Consider the following 19,340-nt stretch of genomic DNA (forward strand, 5'->3'; position numbering starts at 1 on the left):
ATTTTTGCTCCATAGGATAAATTAACTGAACCTCCTTGTTGTAAAAAATATGAAAAGGAGTAAGAAAAATGACCATGATTGGTTCCTCATAAAATTTATGTATTTGCTGATTTAAAAGCAGGTACAAGAAGACAATGAAAAATATGAGATTTCTAAGAGACTGGGCATTCATTCTCCTCCCTATTGAATCCCAATGTATCTGTCCCTCAGCTGCCTGTGCCAATGGTTCGAGGTTGCAATGCCGCTCCCGGCCGATTGGTGCCGCTGTCTGCAGCGGATGTAGGCTACTTCCCGGCATGCCGCAGAACCGGCCGCCCCCGGAAGTAGATGATGGCGAGGTGCCCGGATGGCGGGATGAGTGTCCGGCTCAGCGCCGACATGATCAAACATTATGAAGCGCTGGATTTCCAGTTCTGCGACGAGGTCGGGAAGTACGAGAAGCTGGCGAAGATCGGGCAGGGCACTTTCGGGTGAGCCCGGTTTAGGGAGAGGTGGAGGTTGGGTGAGAGAGTGAGAGCGGGGCCTGGGGACCCGGGAAGTGTTGGGCCGGACCGTGGAGGAGGAGGAGGAGGAGGAGGAGGAGGAGGAGGATGAGCAGAGTTTGAGGGGAGAGGAGATGGGGAACTGGAAAGAGGACGACCCGGAGGTGAGGATGGAAGAGGGACTGTGCAGGCCTTCAGAGAAGGATGTCTGCCGTCTTTACCCGGTCTGGCCTTTATGTTGGCTTCGAATGGACTGAACAAACCAAATTGGCAAAGGTGGTCTGAGCTTGTTGAATGCTTTTCATGGCAGCTTCCTAGAAGAACATGTTGTGGAGCTAAACAGGACAGAGTTACTTTTAACATTGTGCTATGAGCTCTTTCCCATCTGAAATTCGTTGCACGACTTGAATTGCTGCTAGAAAAATGTCAATTACTTATCATTCGTCTACTACACTGTAACTTGCATGTTTTGCACTTATGCACTTTATGCTGTGTAGGAGTGTATAGTCTGTGCTGTCCATGTAGCCCTCTGTCCTGGAGCAATGCTGTCTTGTTTTTAACTGTGTCTGTTGTATATGATAGAATTGACAAATAAAAAGATACTCTACTTTGAGGCAAGGTTAATGAGTGCTTCCATAGTGACTGATCAGTCTGCCATATGGGACCTTGTCAAATGCTTTACTAAAATCCATGTAGTTAAAAATGACGTGACACCAGGTTGTGGTCCAACAGGTTTATTGGGAGGTACGGGCTTTTGGAGTGCCGTTCCTTTGGAGTGTTATTCCTGATGAAGGGCTTTTGCCTGAAACATCGATTTTCCTGCTCCTTGGATGCTGCCTGACCTGCTGTGCTTTTCCAGCACCACTCTAATCTAGACTGCCGTTCCTTTGTCACGTGGCTGCTGGGGTAGGATTATGGGACACAGAATTTATAGCAAAACACCCTATGATATTTTGCTGTGGATTCTGTGTCCTATGGTCCTGCCCCACTGGCTGCCTGACAAAGGAGCAGTGCTCCGAAAGCTTGTGCTTCCAAATAAACCTGGCGGACTATAACCTGGTGATGTGTGATTTTTAACTTCATACACCCCAGTCCAACATCGGCATCTCCAAATCATCCATAATGGATGATCCATTTTTAAAGAGTGCTCATTACACGCTTACTTTTCATATTAAAATTAAGTGTGGCATCTCAAAACAAGGATCTTAAAGGCCAATTTGGAAGGAGAGAACTGGATAGGGTTGATTGTACACTAAATGTTATGGCAGTAAATGACATGGGAATGCTTTTTACATAATCTTCCAAATTTTTCACCAAAAATTCTTTGTTAAAAATAGAAACACTGTTAGAAAGATCTTACTGGGGAAATCAAGATGATAATAGATAAAAGAAGCCATTAACATTGCAAAGTATTGTTGTACTTGAGTGTTTCAGAAACCAGAAAAACGCAACAAATAAGTTAATAGAAGAAAAAGTAGTTTGGGAATAAACTAGTTAGGAATATAAAGACAAATTGTAACAGCATTTACAATTGTATTAACAGGAGACCAGTGCTATGATCCCAGCTAATATTATCACTGGACAAGTTAGATCCCAGCTCGAAACCTGGCTTGATGGATCATACTTGTTTTAGTTTTAACAAAGCCAGATCTCACTGAAACGTAAGCATCCAATACTGCAGATTTTGATTTAACAATAAAACAGGTTTATTAACAAAGGATAAAATAGAATGATCCAAGCCATGTAATTAAAATGCAAATTCAAAAATCTTTAGTCACAGTAAAGTATAATCCCTTTGATACAAAACACTAAAAAAAAACTGCTTTTGTATAGTACCTAAAACACACTTCTGGTATAGTACCTAAAAGGTTGCTAACATGATACTTGCCAGAGTATCTAAAGCACTTTTAGGTGGATCCATGATGGCAGATGATGAAATTTGAACTCTTTGAAGAGATTAATTAAATTGTCGATCCTATTGCCTCAAAAAGTGTCAGCTGACCTATCAAACAAAGAAGCACTCACTAAAGTCTAGTACTCAAATTGCTTAAAATAGACAGCTGTTTGATTAATGCTTAATAACTTTACATTTAACTCATTATTCTAGCTTGTCACTAATTGCACTAAATTGAAAGACTCATAGCTTGGACTTGGATAATACCCATGTGAGATGATCTGCAGAGGTTCACTCCAATGGGTCATGGTCTTCTTTAAGTTCTGAACTCAGGGCCTTCCTTCCATGATGGGTGTTCCTGGGTATTTGCTACAGAGGTCTGATATTCTTTCTTTTCGACATTTTCTTACAATCTTCCAGGAACATGTAAAATAGGAGCAAGAGCAGACCATTTGGTCCTTCAAGTCTGCTGCTCCATTCATTATGATCATGGCTGATCGTCTAACTCAATAGCCTGTTTCGGCTTTTTCCACTTTTGATCCCTTTAGTCCAGTCTATGTTCAACAATGTACCCCTGTGCAAGATCTTCATGGTTCTGAGATAATCTCTCCAAAGGTTGTGTAACCAGGACATCACCATTTTACTTCTATTAGTCCTTAATTTAGCAACCATTGCAATCTCAAAAAATTGAGTGACCCCTAGCACCAGGCACTTGCAGGTTGATTTGTATGGTTGACTTCCTTTACCATCATGTTTTGTTAAGGTTTAACTGTTAGCCATACAGTTACATCTACTTCATGGAAGGAAATCTGCTGTCCTTACCTGGTCTGGTCTAAGTATGACTCCAGCCCCACAGTACTGTCACAAATTCTTGCTTACCTCGGGCAATAAAAGCTGGCCTAGTTGGTGACATCAGCATCCCATGAATGAATATAAAAAATAACAAGCTGTGATTGAGTGCTATAAAGGTTAATGCAGCGGCTAATTATAATCTATATTAATGAATTAAGTAATAGGATTGAGAGCAGCCTATCTAAATTTGCTGAAGATATAAAGCTAAATAGAAATGTAAACTGTGAGAAGGGCACAAAGAGGGAGCAAAAATTGGATAATTAGGTTAACTGAGTGGGGTGGGCAACAAGGTGACAGTTGGAGTATAACGGGGGAAATGTGAATTCTATTATTTAATAGATAAGCAAACATTTTTTTTAAAGTTTTGAATCTTTTAGATATTCAGTGAATCTTGGGTGTGCACGTAGAAGGAATGCAAGGAATACTTGAACTGAAGGCAGTACTGGGCTGGTTCCTGTGAGAGGCTATGTAACTTTTGTCTATTTTCCAGTTTAGAATCATGAGAGGGGATCTGATTGGTCTGAAGTGGCTTGACAAGTGTGATATCGATTTCCATAGCTGGCAACCTTGACTGTGGGGATGCATTTAACATTGTGAAGTGAAAAAGTTACTTCATGCAAAAGGATGTTAATCTTTGGAAACCTCTGCCCTGGGTAGATTGTGGCCACTCTGTCTGCCATATTCAAATCTGGAATAGGTAGAGTTTTGATCTCTTGAAATCCACGAATATGGGGAATGGACAAGCAAATAAAATTGAGTCATTCCTTTTTTTAATGACACCATTGTGTTCTTGCTCAGTGCACTTGCCTTAAACAATGGGGTGATTTGCTGACTCATCTCATTTGCTATTTGTAGTTCTTTGCATGACACAGAATTTATTTGCAGTTTTTGCCTAATACAACTGTTTTTGTGCCAATAAAGAAATGTTTTGTGATGAATTTTTTGGGATGTTCCAAGGGAAAACAAAGCCCTTTGTGTGAAAGTTCTTTTTAATTAACTTGTTCAGATACAGTTTCTTCGTTGTGGAAAGGCACTTACTTGGCACTGCATGATAAACTTCAAGAACTGATTCTTAAGGTATAACTTGCCAGTACGAAGAGGAGTAGAGAAGAGTGGGGTGAGGGACGTTATTTGAGTTTCTGCTATTCTGTAGAAATTATAATTAATAATTTCTGCTTATTTGATTTTCCAACCTATAAACATTAACTTTGTGAGAAGATTTGTAGCTTGGGTGCTCGTTGCTGTGGTTCTGTTTGCCGAGCTGGAAGTTTTTGTTGCAAACGTTTCGTCCCCTGTCTAGGTGACATCCTCAGTGCTTGGGAGCCTCTTGTGAAGCGCTTCTGTGGTGTTTCCTCCGGCATTTATAGTGGTCTGTCCCTGCCGCTTCCGGTTGTCAGTTTCAGCTGTCTGCTGTAGTGGCCGGTATATTGGGTCCAGGTCGATGTGTTTGTTGATGGAGTTTGTGGATGAGTGCCATGGTTCTAGGAATTCCCTTGCTGTTCTTTGTTTCGCTTGCCCTATAATGGTAGTGTTGTCCCAGTCAAATTCATGTTGCTTGTCGTCTACGTGTGTGGCTACTAGGGATAGCTGGTCGTGTCGTTTCGTGGCTAGTTGATGTTCGTGGATGCGGATCGTTAGCTGTCTTCCACTACATAGGACAAACAGGAAGACAGCTAACAATCCGCATCCATGAACACCAACTAGCCACGAAACGACACGACCAGCTATCCCTAGTAGCCACACACGTAGACGACAAGCAACATGAATTTGACTGGGACAACACTACCATTATAGGGCAAGCGAAACAAAGAACAGCCAGGGAATTCCTAGAAGCATGGCACTCATCCACAAACTCCATCAACAAACACATCGACCTGGATCCAATATACTGGCCACTACAGCGGACAGCTGAAACTGACAACCGGAAGCGGCAGGGACAGACCACTATAAATGCCGGAGGAAACACCACAGAAGCGCTTCACAGGAGGCTCCCAAGCACTGAGGATGTCACCTAGACAGGGGACGAAACGTTTGCAACAAAAACTTCCAGCTCGGCGAACAGAACCACAGCAAACATTAACTACTGGAATTTCTCTCCACAATTATAACTTTTTCTGCCCCAATTTCCTTACTGTGGAATCAGATTATAGGTTATATTTGTTCTGGTAGAGTCTGCTGGCTCCTGAGACCTTTGAACTGAAGATGCTATGATTGTTTTTACAGGGAGGTGTTTAAAGCACGCCATCGCCAGACAGGCAAAAAAGTGGCTTTGAAGAAAGTCCTGATGGAAAATGAAAAGGAAGGGGTACGTGGTGCTAAGTAAACTTGGATGTTAAGGATAGTTTTTCCATCTCTGGAGACCGAAAGATAAGTTGAGTAACAATGGTGTACCATTTGTCTACACCAAAATTTGTTGCTTTTTCCAGAAATGTGGCAGTTTCTTAAGATTCACTTTCTGTTCTCTGCAAGCTATGGCTCATGTAGATGCACAACCCCCAGGCATTGATTGCCACCACGTTTAACAATCACTCCCTTCACTAAGTGTATAATTGCTGTATTACATTCCACCTTCAAGATTCACTATTGCTTCTTCAACCATAGCTTCCAAATCTTTGATCCCTACTGCCGAGAAAATCACAGGTGCATGACAATGTCAACATCAGCCCCTTCCAAATTACTTATGATCTTAACTTGAAAGTGTATCACCAGTCTTTCATTATAATCCTGGAATTTCCTTCCTAACAGCACAGTGAATGTACCTATGCCACAATGATTGTGGTAGTCAACTGGGTGACACATTACCACCTTCTCCAGGGCAATTTGAAATGGATAATAAATGCTGGCCTAATCATTGATGCCAACATCCCAGCAAATAACTGCTTATATACAAGTGTCTAGCCAGTAGCCCTTTGCCAAAAGACAAAATTCCAATTCTTGACCTGCTAGAAATTTGTTTACAACTTTACAGGTCCCACAGGCATGCTTATTTCCTGCCATATCCAATGGATTCTGGGTGAGAATTTCAATTTGGGACCATTCTGCTGTGTGTGGCCAATTTCAGCACCACACAGCCCTCTTTGTTATGCCACAGAGATTTTAGTTTATTATAAAACTCAGATGTTCTTTTTATTTGTGGTACATGAATTACTTTCCTATGGTTTGGTTTTCTTACCCTACTGAATTAGCATCTGGCCTTTCTTTTGTGTCATTTTGATTGTTTAGGTGAGACGGAAACCTTATTCTCATTCATAAAACTCCTTTCTCTGGTTGTAAATTAATAATTTGAGGTTATTAATTTTGTTATCTGTAAATGTGTTTATATGAGTTTATATACGCAAATAATATTTTATTAAATGTTCTTCCAGTTTCCCATCACAGCCCTGCGAGAGATAAAAATTCTACAACTGCTGAAACATGAAAATGTAGTGAATCTTATTGAGATCTGCCGCACTAAAGGTGAGTTTGTGTCTCCAGCTGCAAATAAGTCAGTGTATATCACCCTCAGAGAAGCCCAAGTCTAACCTGGTCTAGAGATGTGTAATAACACTCTGAGCAGGTTGTTTAGGAAGTATCCTTGTAAATATCGTAATTAGGAGAAAGTGAGGGCTGCAGATGCTGGAGATCAAAGTCCAAGAGTGTGGTGCTGGAAAAGCATAGCCGGTCAGCCAGCAACCGAGGAGCAGGAGAGTCGACGTTTAAGGGCGTAAGCCCTGATGAAAGACTTATGCCCGAAACGTCGACGCTCCTGCTCCTCAAATATTGTAATTAGACTGTTTTCAAATATTTCTTATTTGGTGTAATACAATTAGTATTTTAATTTCTTTTGTACATAATAAACTTTTATGTTCTTTTGTTAGAAGTATATTGGCAGACAGTTGTGAATATCGTTAGGCCACCATGGTGAACAAATAACAAAAATAAAACCTTTGGTCTATAAATTGAGGTTTCATTTTGGGAACAGTTGGGATCAGAACATCTCTCATAAGTTTTGAGTTTTCTCCCAGGTACTAATTGCTTTATTCACTCTGCTTGGCTTATAGGCTTTCCTGTTTCAGGTCAAACTAATGGGGTAGTGATGGTTATGGGTGACACTGATGCCATACTTCTGTTTAATCTTTGCAGCTACACAGTATAACCGCTACAAAGGCAGCATCTACTTGGTATTTGACTTCTGTGAGCATGACCTTGCTGGATTGCTCAGTAATGCTAATGTGAAGTTCACATTGGCAGAAATCAAGAAGGTAATGCAGATGTTGCTGAATGGACTCTACTACATTCATCGAAACAAGGTAAGCAAGGTAAAACTGAGCAACTTCAGTTGGTTTGAATTGTCTTTTGCTGGTTTGGTGCATTTTGGTAATCTCTCCATCTTGGCCATAGTTAAATGGTTAGCTGAACACTGTCAAGGTAAATGTTTTATCTTGTTTTGCTTGCATCTTATTACTTAAAAGGAATTTGAGTTCTCATAAATGGGGATTATTTTAAAACCAGAGTACTGCTTTCTAATACTGGCAATATAGACTATTCTGTACATTTTTAGATGTAAGGTACTTTGTGATATCCTGAGGCTGTGAATGGTGCTATACAAATGTAAGGTAGTCTTTTTTATAACTGTGACTGGCACCTTGTGGGCAAAATTATGAAAACATACTTCTGCGTCATTGCACCACAGCATAATTTAAACTATTTAATGCATTTTAAATGTGTCAAGTAAGTGCAAGGTTTTCAGTCTCTAACAGATAAATTTGGTAACCCACTGCATACAATTATTGAAGGGAGCAGCGTTTTACACTTAAATGTCAGGCTTAATTGCAAATAATTTCTACTTGCGATTCTTTCTTTGGAGAAATACATTCTTTGGTGTAAACTGCATTGATACTATTTGCTTTATGCTGATTTTTAAAATATTTATTCCAGATTTTGCATCGAGATATGAAAGCAGCAAATGTGTTGATCACCCGGGATGGTGTTCTGAAACTGGCTGACTTTGGTCTAGCTCGAGCATTCAGCCTAGCCAAGAATAGCCAGCCAAACCGCTATACCAACAGGGTAGTAACACTATGGTACCGGCCACCAGAACTCTTGCTAGGTGGGTTTCTTTGAATTCTTGAATGTACATGACCAACAGGAGCTAGATGGCTTTTAAAAAAAACAAATTGCTGGAAGAACTCAGCAGGTCTGACAACATCTGTGGCCAGAAGAAAGAGTTAATGTTTTTGGTCTAGTGATCTTTTTCAGGGTCTCCCCGGACAGGATTGGGCTAGGCTGTGATGTGTGTGTTTGATTAGTCTATTGGCATTCATTGTGCATTTTGTATGGAAGGATTATTTCCAGATGAGGCCTAAACACCTGTGTGTTGGCATTTTACCTCAATATCTTGGAATGCAGGGTTGGAAACTAGAAAGTATAGCATTTCTGTAAGTCATACTTTGTTTCATCATTGGTGATGTTATTTGTTTGCCTTTCTCTGCCACCAATACAGGTGAGCGAGATTATGGACCACCCATAGATCTGTGGGGAGCTGGGTGCATCATGGCTGAGATGTGGACTCGAAGTCCCATAATGCAGGGTAACACAGAACAGCATCAGTTAACCCTGATCAGTCAGCTCTGTGGCTCCATCACAGCAGAGGTAAGACCAGCTGATTCATTGTTAAATTGTGAATAATGCTAATTTAAGTCTCTGAAGTTGGTGGTCAAATACAATATCAAGTTTTGAAATGTGATGGAACTGTAAATATATTGAGTGAACACAGAGGCAGCGCTGTCATCTTTTACAACTGTTGTAACAACTTACATTTAGTGTATTTAATGCAAGAAAATATCCCATGGCGGCAGAAAATTTGTGAAGGATGAAAGTTTATAGGACTTAATTGTTTGATTTGGGTACTTATTAGTGCCGTAGCTGGGATAGAAATCAGGTTAGAGTTTTAAATGTGAAGTTGCAAGAATGAGACGTGTACGCTGCATTATTGAAAAAGGAACCATTACTGCATGAATGCAAGATGCCCTAAAAGGGTCTTCACGTGAGGCCACTTGGGTAGAAGTAAAAAAAGGGTGATTACCTCTGGGGCACTGCTGCCTCACAGTGACAGGAACTGGAGTTCGATTCTGCCCTCGGGTGACTGACTGTGTGGAGCTTGCACATTTTCCCTGTGTTTGCGTGAGTTTCCACTGGGTGATCCGGTTTCCTCCCACAGTCCAAAGATGTGAAGGTTAGGTGAGTTGGCCATGCTAAATTGACTCATAGTGTCCAGGGATGTGCAGACTAGATGGGTTAGACATGGGAAATGCAGGGATAGGGTAGTGGGGGGATGTTCTTCGGAGTGTTGGTGTGGACTCGTTGGGCTGAGTAGCCTGCTTCCACTCTAGGGATTCTTTGACTCTACCTTGCCTAAGATTATACTGCAAGCCTCCCACCAGTCAGAGGGAGATAAAGAAGCAGGTATCTAAGCAAATCACAAAGGTATGAGAGAAACAGTTATAATTGTAGAGGATTTCAACTTTGCTAATATTAACTGGGATTACTTTAGTGTGAATGCATTAGAAATTGGTGAACTTTTAAAGTGCATCCAGGAAAGCCTTTTGTGTCAGCACGTACATAATTCTACGAGAGGTGGGGCAGTGCTAGACTTAATCCGAGGGAATGAAGCCAGTAAAGTGATTGAAGTTTCAGTGGATGAGCATTATGGGGAAGTGACCATAACTCTATATAAGTTTCAAAACACTATGGAAAGGGATAATGATAGTGCAGAACTTAAAGGTCTAAATTTGGAATGGCTGATTTCAGTATCATTAGACAGGATCTGGCAAACATAAACTGGGAGCTGCACCAATATTTTTGGATAGTGAATAAATTGAGACGTGTCATGTAGTAAGGGTTCATGAGTGAGATGATCAATCACAGGAAAAACAGATTGCCTTCTGTTAAACTGAGCAGTTTCAGCACTTTTTTAACTTTAGATTTCAACAGTTTCAAATTTAACATATTATCAAAGACCCCTAGTTTATTGATGACAGCTTGCCAAGTTCCATATCTTATAAAATGGTATTCCATGGATTCTACTAGTGACTTGGGGATCGCATTCATTTTCTGTTTTCTCATGCAAAGTGGAAAGCCTAGGGCGGTAATCTTATTTCTGCTCATTATTTGAAAAAGAAATGTTCTATCTTTGTGACGATGAAACTTGTGATTGGTTTCAGGTTTGGCCTAATGTTGAAAAGTATGAATTCTACCAAAAACTGGAATTACCCAAAGGTCAGAAACGAAAGGTCAAAGATCGGCTGAAGGCTTATGTGAAAGATCCTTATGCACTGGACCTCATTGACAAGTTGCTTGTCCTTGACCCTGCTCAGAGGATTGACAGTGACGATGCACTTAATCATGATTTCTTCTGGACTGACCCCATGCCTTCTGACCTCAAAAATATGCTCTCGACACACAACCAGTCAATGTTTGAATACTTGGCCCCGCCCAGGAGACGAGCTAGTCACATGCCTCAGCAATCAACAACTCAGAACAAGAATCCTGCTGCTGCCAACCAGACAGAGTTTGATCGTGTGTTCTGAATGTGTTTAACGAGGTTAATGGATCGAAGAAACAGGTTATTTTATATGATGGTGTCATATTTGAACTGTTATGATTTTAAAATATTGAACGTTCTACATATTAATTGTGCCTATTACTGATCAGGTGTTGATACCATGGTAGAGGTACTTCTCTTCCAGAACCAAAAACTGAACTGAGATTCCAGAAGTGACACTCACATTGTGGGGGCTTAGATTAATTTCAGCTTTTCCCGGGGTGCTGTGGTTATGAGCATCAGTTTAGAATTGTCCTGGAGTTCTTTGTTAACAATTTCAGTCATTTCATGTTTGGCCGATTGCTGTCTATACGTAAGTACCTCAGGCACTATGGGTGGCTCAGAACACGTGCATACAGTGGAGTGCTAGATTCTGGGTTTGTTCATTGATCTCCATGATGTGAGTTGCTTGCCTGTCAAGACCTTGATGGTGCTCCACTGGGAAGGGAAGACAAGTTGAGCAGTAGCTTGTAAAGAGGTTGCCTCTCATACCAGTAATGAGATTTGGAAACTTGGGGAAGAGAATGATTTATATTCATTTAATTTTACTGAGGACTGGGGACTCAGATCTTTGGATGCTAAGGCAATCGCTTTTAAAAGAGGTAGACCTTTACAAACAGTTAATTTGGAAACTTCCAACACACTTAGGGTGTTGAAATACCACAACATCATTTGTTGGTGAGAGCGGCCTCATTGCGGTCATGGCTGTTTCTCCCTGAAGTCAAAAATAGCTGGATAATTGCTTCGCTTTAAGGCATTAATACAGTCAACAGGGCTGTGCTGTACATTTGTTGAAGTTTCTAAAAATATATATTTTTAATTATAGCAAAATGTGTTTCTCACAGAAGTTGATATTTCACACCTGTTGTTGTTTGGTGATGCATTCTATTTGTGATGATGGATTTCTGATTCCTGTTCTAATGTTGCCTTGTTACTGAATGCTCATTTGGAGCTGGCTGGATTAAGGTGAATTGAGTAAATGGAGATTGTTCCGTCAAGTTACATGTTTTAGTTCCAATATCAACATTTTGAGATGTTCTTTTTCTGTCTCTTCCCTAGTCAGCCCACCCACTTTGGTGCAGTAGTGCTGAGTCATGTGATCAAAGCCACCAACTGATTGCAGTGTTCTTCAGTTTAGCCAAAAGTGTTACACACTGTAGAGACTGAAATGGGGAGGCTTCAGTTAGTTTATGTAAATGCAATACTGCTTTTGAAAAGGTGCACTTTAAAACCGTATTGGCTGAGCTGCTTTTATGAAACTGAAAGCTATCTTAAACAAGCCCTTAATTACAGTTTAATGATCCAGACTTTATTGATGTGTGGAGACCAATTTGCCCACTGGCAGTATAGAACAGTTCTTGATTGTCACTAGTATTGTTGGTACTTTGACTCTGGATGCAGTTTATATGACAGAGTTGAATATCATTAAAGATTTAGCTCTTGTGGTGAAGTGCAGGAGGGACACAACTTAGGAAGTGCTGTTAATGTGCACTTCTTCAGTACAAGCAATTTCAGTATGAAGATTTTGTTACTTGTACAGTGCAAGTTTAGTGCGAATTAGCTATCATTTTGTAGTAAAGTACATCCATGTTGAATATGAATATGTTCCAGTTTGTAAAATAAACTTGTAAAACACATCTGCTTCTGTGCTATTTTCTATGTCGAGTGAGGTTCATAGATTTCTTAATTGTTAATGGTCTGCATTTTTATTCATTGCCACATTAAATAAGTTATAAATCTATTTACTTTTTTTTAAAAAGGTACATTTTCCTATCAGAACTGTCCCATCCAGACAATTCGAAGGCAGGTTTCCATTTCTTATTCATTTCTTAAGACATAGTCTGAAGATGATTCAGGGTATCAGTTTGGTCAAAGCTATCAGGCTGTAAACAGTTTTGGGACATGAAAGACATTATATAAATGCATGTTGTTTCTTTTTTTTTTAATGAGGAATGTCATTTCTTGGAAGTCACTGTTACACATGTAGGGGTTTTCACAATTAATTAGGGCTGTCACTTACTCAGAATTATGTTCTAATTTTCTCCCCTTTGATCTGAACTCCAAACACTTTTTTTTTGAAGGTCGTGAATACACCCAGCATCTGACCCAAGGGTCGTGTGTCATAATCCAAAGCAAAACACTGAATACTGGACATCTGAAGTTAAAATTAGATATACAAAGGAACCTCGATTAGATGGCATTTGATTATCTGAATATTGGAAAATCCGGCAAAATCGCAAGGTCCCGATGCTTGGCTAAAACTGTTATCTGGCATTCGATTATCCAGAATTCAATTAACCGAACGAAATACTCCCCACCCATGTCCTTCGGATAATCAAAGTTCCTCTATATTCAGCAAGTCTGACAGTATCTACAGTAATACAATTATTGATTCAGACTGATAACCATGCACCATTCTTTGTGAGTGAGACAAAATTTTAATTGTCTTCAAGCTGTTTGTGCAAGGTGTCCCCATAAAATTCAATCTTCTCCTTGTTCAATGTTTAATATGTGCATTTTTCAGGCGGCAATGGATCAAGACCCTTAGTTGATTTACTCATTCCCAACCTGGGAATGGTAAGGATTAATTTACAATTCAGTATCCTGCCTGAAATTGGATAACTAAATACAAATCAAGGATCATCCTGGATTTCATGACTGACTATAGTGCATTTAATCACTAAAATTGGAGAAATTCAAATAGCAAGTATATATTATGTCACAACTGTTTCCTTTGTTTACTACTTGTATGAACTTCAATTTTGTTCAGGAGATTCTATGCAAACCCTGATATATCTATTCTGTTTGCAGTGATAAAATAACAATCCACGGATATTCTGGTTCTTATCTGCCCGGCTTATCATGTAGACTGATATTTCCTGTAGAAATAATGCATAATAGAACAATTATCAGTCTTTTATTGCTCTTCAGCACTGAAATATGTATTGCACCTTTTCTTGGAGGTACTGAATATTATTTAATGGAGAAAGCTACAGATCAGAGATTTGAGAGTCTTTAACTGTGATTCATGAAAAGTTAGGATTGAAGTTCAGTGGGTAATTGAATGTTGGCCTTTTTCAAAGGAAATGGTGTATAAAAGTAGTGAAGTTTTGCTTAAATTGCACAGGCTCCTTGATAGATCGAAACTGGAATGAAGTGAACAATTTTGGGCTCCTTATCTAACGAAACATACAATGGCATTGGAGGTAGTCCAGAGAAGGTTCACTAGGCTGGTACCAGAGATGGGCACACTATTTTACAAGGAGAGGTTAAGTAGATAGGTTTTGAAGATCCAAGATGGCGGCAGTCTGCGTGGTCTGCTGTGCTGGACTCTGTGCCATACCTGAAAATGTGTTGCTGGAAAAGCGCAGCAGGTCAGGCAGCATCCAGGGAACAGGAGAATCGACGTTTCGGGCATAAGCCCTTCTTCAGGAATGTGCCATACGCCTGGGCAAGTTGGACTTTTACCCCTCCCCCCCTTATCAATCACCCCCAAGAGAAAAAAAAGTATTAATTTAAACTTGCTGACTATTTGGAGCTGCTGAAATCGTGTGGGACAGCTTTAAGGCCAGGATGAAGTCTAGAGCTGGAAATGTGTTGCTGGAAAAGCGCAGCAGGTCAGGCAGCATCCAGGGAACAGGAGAATCGACGTTTCGGGCATAAGCCCTTCTTCAGGAAGCCCTTCTTCCTTCCTGAAGAAGGGCTTATGCCCGAAACGTCGATTCTCCTGTTCCCTGGATGCTGCCTGACCTGCTGCGCTTTTCCAGCAACACATTTCCAGCTCTGATCTCCAGCATCTGCAGACCTCACTTTCTCCTCCAGGATGAAGTCTAATAAAGGAAAGGGGCCTAAAGGAGTAGAGCAGACAGGGCACTCCCCTACTGCATCGGGGGTGCCTGTAGCCAGTATTCAAACTCCCGGGGCGGTCCCTTTAGATCCAGCAGGACCGCAACATTTACTCTTGGAGTTTGCCAAACTCCGAGAGTGGATTCAAGCAGCACTTGAGCCATTATCTGCCATGCTAAAAAAGCATGAACAGGAAATCTAGCTACTGGATGGAAGAATGGAGGCAGTGGAGGAGAGGACCGCGGCATCTGAGATCGTAGCAGAGGTCTTGGGAGGAAGAATCCGAATGCTGGAAAACCGGGAAAATCCGACGACCTGGGAAGTAAAAGTGAAAGGAAAAACTTGCGGTCTGTGGGTCTCTTGGAATGCGAGGAAGGCGTCGATCTCGTCGGCTTTTTGCAGGGGTGGCTCCCGAAGTTCTTGGAGTTGGAGTCAGCCCTGATAAGCATGCAACGGGCTCACCGGACCACAATTCGCAGGTCCGGGCCTGACCCACACGGTCCTAGTGCAGCTCCAGTAATATAAAGAAAAACAATTAATAGTTGAAACAAGAAGACTGGGAAGAAATTCACAAGCTTTAATGTACAAAGGCTCAAAGATGATGTTTTTTCAGGACTTTTATAGGAGTTCTAATTAAGAAGAGAAGGGCATTTGATGATGTCAAGAAAGAATTAAGGGACCTGAATATTCAATACTTCTTAGGTACCCGGCTGTGTTGTGTTTTGCCCATTGTTGGGTTGGGGGGTGGGGGCGGGGGGTTGGTGGCGGCGGTGATATATAACTTTGACTCCGCACAAAAGGCGAAGGACTTTGAAGTCTTTGAATTGAAGGGTCTGAGTCAGGGTGGGAGGGAAGGGGAGGGGGCATCATTGTGGACAATGGTATGGGTGTTTTTATTACTCCTTTTTTACTTCCCTCTTCCCCCTTTCCTTTTTTTGGTTATTGGTTTTATATGTACAGTTTTGTGGTAAAATTGGAATAATTTTAAATATTGGTCGGTTGCGTATTATCTAGGGCTCCGTTTATTTTAACTGCTGTCCTTTTGGTTTTGTATTGGGGGTGGCTATATCTGTGGTTAAGATGAGTGGAAGGGGGGGATGAACATCCATTGTTAGCTTTCAGAATGTAAATAACAGGTTTTCCTCACTTCTGAATTGCCTGGGGCTAGGGCACAGCCTCAGCTAGAGGGCGTTAAGATGGTAGTAAGGATTGGGAGGGGTACCCTCTATGGGCAAGGGGAAGATCTCGAGTGAGTTAGGGGTTATTTGGGTGTTTGGTTAGTTAAATGTTTTTTTTTAGTTGTAGTTGTTTTTATAGGAATAGTTTTTAGATCTCATAGAGTTGTTATCTTTGTAGCTCATCACACCTCAGATAAGCCCCCTTCTCCTTAGAAACCACAGGCTGCCATGGACAACGCATGGCTAGTGATTTGTTCAGATGGTGCACCCTGAATGTAAAAGGGAGCCATTCTCCTATTAAAAGAAAGAAGGTCTTATCAAGCCTTAGGAAGGAAAGCGTGGACATTGGACATTGCCCTTCTGCAAGAGACGCATCTAACTGATAAGGAGCATCTGAAACTGCAGCAGGGGGTTATGACGAAGTATTTTTCTCATCCTTCAGCTCTAAGAATACAGGAGTGACTATACTGATAATAAGGAACCTCCCTTTCCAGGTAACTGAGCAGATTAAGGATGAACATAGACAGTTTATCATTCTTAAAGCCCTATTACATGGACAAGAGTAAGGTGCTTTGAATGTATATTGGCCCCTGGTGCACCCTCTTAAATTTCTAATTGATGCAGAGGCTAAATTAATGAATCTTGGGATACACCGTACGATTATAGGAGGAGATTTTAATTGCCTAATAGATCCAGAGATTGACAGGGTGTCAAAAGGCCTGACAGGTACGCCTGCACAGTCTAAACAGTTGATGGACATGTGTGATGAGTTGAGACCAGTGGGTGTGTGGAGTTACCAACACCCTACTGGAAGAGACATTGCGTTCTATTCCAACCCACACAAGTGCCATATGCGAATTGATATGTTTTTTATGCCAACTGATGGTTTGGATAGAACATTGGTGCGCAAATTTGGGAATATAGCTGTTTCGGATCATGCACCAGTGTATTTAGATGTTAAAATCGAGGGTAGTGGAATGGGTGCACGTCACTGGTGCGTGGATCCATTTTTGTTAGGGGATAGCAAATTTGTTCAGTATATTACAAGAGAGTTCAGGGCCTTTTGGGATATCAACTTGGGTATGGCTAGTAATCCGGCAATACTCTGGAAGGCCACTAAGGCACATTTATGAGGTCTGATCATTTCATAGTCGACGACTAGAAAGAGGCAGAGGGAGGAGCAGCAACGGATGCTGGAGGCCCTGAGAAAACATAATAGGCTGTCATTGGTTAAGCTTCAGCGGGTCACAGCTCTCTGGGCTGCCTTGACGCATTGCGCGCACATGTGACTAAAAAAGAGGTCTCCTTTGCCAAATAAAGATTGTTTGAATTTGGAGATAAGCCTGGTAGATATCTGGCTTATTTGACTAAGAGGAAAAAAGCTTCCGATTCTATTACATCTGTTAGGGATAAGGCTGGTACGATTACCCGTGAATTGAAGGAGATCAATGTTAGGTTTAGGGAATACTTTGCAGAGCTATATCGGTTGGAGGGGAGTGAACACAGTACAATGGGAATGCAGTCCTTTTTTGAAAATCTGGACTTCCCTAATATAAATATGGAACAGGCTTCCCTTTTGAATGCGCCTATAATGGTACAGGAAGTGCAGGAAGCAATATGACACCTCCAGGGTGGCAAAGCACTGGGGCCAGATGGATTCCCAACTGAATTCTATGAAGAATTCATAAACAGGTTAGTGGAGCCACTTCTGGGGATGCACAACTATTCTTATACATAAGATTGTCTGCACCTTCTCTTAGGGAGGCTAATATCTCCTTCATTTTAAAGAAAGGGAAAGACCCTGAAGAATGTGCTTCATATAGACCAATTTTGCTGTTGAATGTAGATTTTAAAATTCTGTCCAAGATGCTGGCTCTGAGGTTGGAGAAGGCCCTGCATATATTATAAAAGAAGACCAGACAGGTTTTGTTAAGGGCCATAGCTCCTCCAACAAAATCAGGAGAGTACTGAACACAGTGCAGGTATGCCAGCAAAGATTGATTCTGGGTTTGGTGGTCTCCCTAGACGCAGAAAAGGCATTTGATCAGATAGAATGGGCATATCTATTTGAGGTTCTAGAGTGCTTTGGTTTGGGGAGGGATCCTTTGCAAGATGGGTAGCAGTACTGTATAATTATCCTAAGGTGGCAGTCATTACAAACGGTATTAAGTCAAATAATTTTGATATTTGAAGAGGTAGTCGACGGGTGTCCTTTATCACCGCCATTATTTACCTTGGCGATTGAACCGTTAGCCGAAGTTATCAGGAGGGATCCTGAAAAAGTAGCGCCAAAGGTGGGAATGGGGGAGCATAAGATCACCCTATATGCTGATCGCATCCTTTTATATTTGGCCAATCCAGTGAAGTCTGTTGCTCGACTGATTCGAACAATTAATTCATATGGTGGTTTCTCTGGTAACAGGATCAATTTTGCAAAATCGGAAGCCATGCCGGTACGGGGATTAGTGGATGGAGTGTAATTCCCATTTAGATGGTCGTCCAAAGGTATTTTGTATGTGGGAATTTTTATTACCCCTTCCTTCCACCAGCTGTATAAAGCTAACGATGTACAACAACTAAAGAGGATAAAATAGGATTTGCAGCAGTGGGAGGGGTTATCGTTATCATGGTTGGGCCAAATAGCCCTGATTAAAATGAATGTTTTTCCTCGACTGCTGCACCCCATGAGAATGCTCCTGTTGTTGTTACCTAGACAAATGTTACGGAGGCTCACTGGTTGGCTAGGGTCCTTTATTTGGTGCCCCAGGCATCCTGTAATTAAATTCACTAAATTGCATCTTTCGCAGGGTGAGGGAGGGGTGGATCTTCCGGATTTAAAGAAATACCAAATAAGTGCCCTGTGAACATATGTTAGTGACTGGGTACGGGGAATTCGGAGTCGATTTGGCTTGATATTGAAGCATCGCAGTCGAGATGTCCTTTAATTAATTTATTATTCATGGACAAGATGAAATCTGTAACCCAGCAGTGTAAAAGTCCAATTATTTTAAATACGGTGAAAGCCTGGCGGATAATGAGGCAAGAAGAGGGCAATTGGTCTAAGACTTCGCCATTTACCCCGTTGGTGGGAGCCCAAGGATTTAAACCTGGAACAATGGACTCTGGTTTTAAGGCATGGGAGAATAAGGGAATCTTCTGTCTGGAAGATTTAATCGAGGAGGAGGTCCCGATGTCATTTAGTCAGTTAAGTCAGAAATTTGGATTGTCTAATAGGGACCTTTTCTGATACTTCCAGATAAGGGACTATATACAGAGTAAGACCACTCTCCTGGTCCAATGTTACAAATCAGACGTGGAGAAAAGAGTTCTCTGGTGTATGGGTGCTAGATTAGATTAGATTAGATTACTTACAGTGTGGAAACAGGCTCTTCGGCCCAACAAGTCCACACCGCCCCGCCGAAGCGCAACCCACCCATACCCTTACATGTGCCCCTTACCTAAGGCTACGGGCAATTTAGCATGGCCAATTCACCTAACCTGCACAT

General features: G+C 41.3%; 1 protein-coding gene across 2 annotated transcripts; it reads left to right on the top strand.

Annotated features, from left to right (window-relative positions):
* The first annotated feature begins 312 nt into the window (after window positions 1-312).
* On the top strand, window positions 313-12,447 carry cdk9 (cyclin-dependent kinase 9 (CDC2-related kinase)). Of its 2 annotated transcripts, none has more exons than XM_043720387.2 (7): window positions 313-470; window positions 5,452-5,533; window positions 6,594-6,684; window positions 7,351-7,517; window positions 8,146-8,317; window positions 8,711-8,859; window positions 10,431-12,447. In XM_043720387.2, exons 1-7 carry the CDS (start codon window positions 328-330, stop codon window positions 10,794-10,796), a joined length of 1,170 nt encoding a protein of 389 aa, XP_043576322.1. In that variant the 5' UTR covers window positions 313-327; the 3' UTR covers window positions 10,797-12,447. The 2 variants fall into 2 exon arrangements, with proteins under 2 accessions (XP_043576322.1, XP_043576323.1); XM_043720388.2 differs by having other exon boundaries at window positions 377-423.
* The last annotated feature ends 6,893 nt before the right edge of the window (window positions 12,448-19,340 follow it).

The sequence above is a fragment of the Chiloscyllium plagiosum genome, unplaced genomic scaffold (assembly GCF_037043375.1).
Source record: "Chiloscyllium plagiosum isolate Xiang-an unplaced genomic scaffold, Cpla_swu_hap1 HiC_scaffold_21, whole genome shotgun sequence".
Classification (NCBI taxonomy): Eukaryota; Metazoa; Chordata; class Chondrichthyes; order Orectolobiformes; family Hemiscylliidae; genus Chiloscyllium; species Chiloscyllium plagiosum.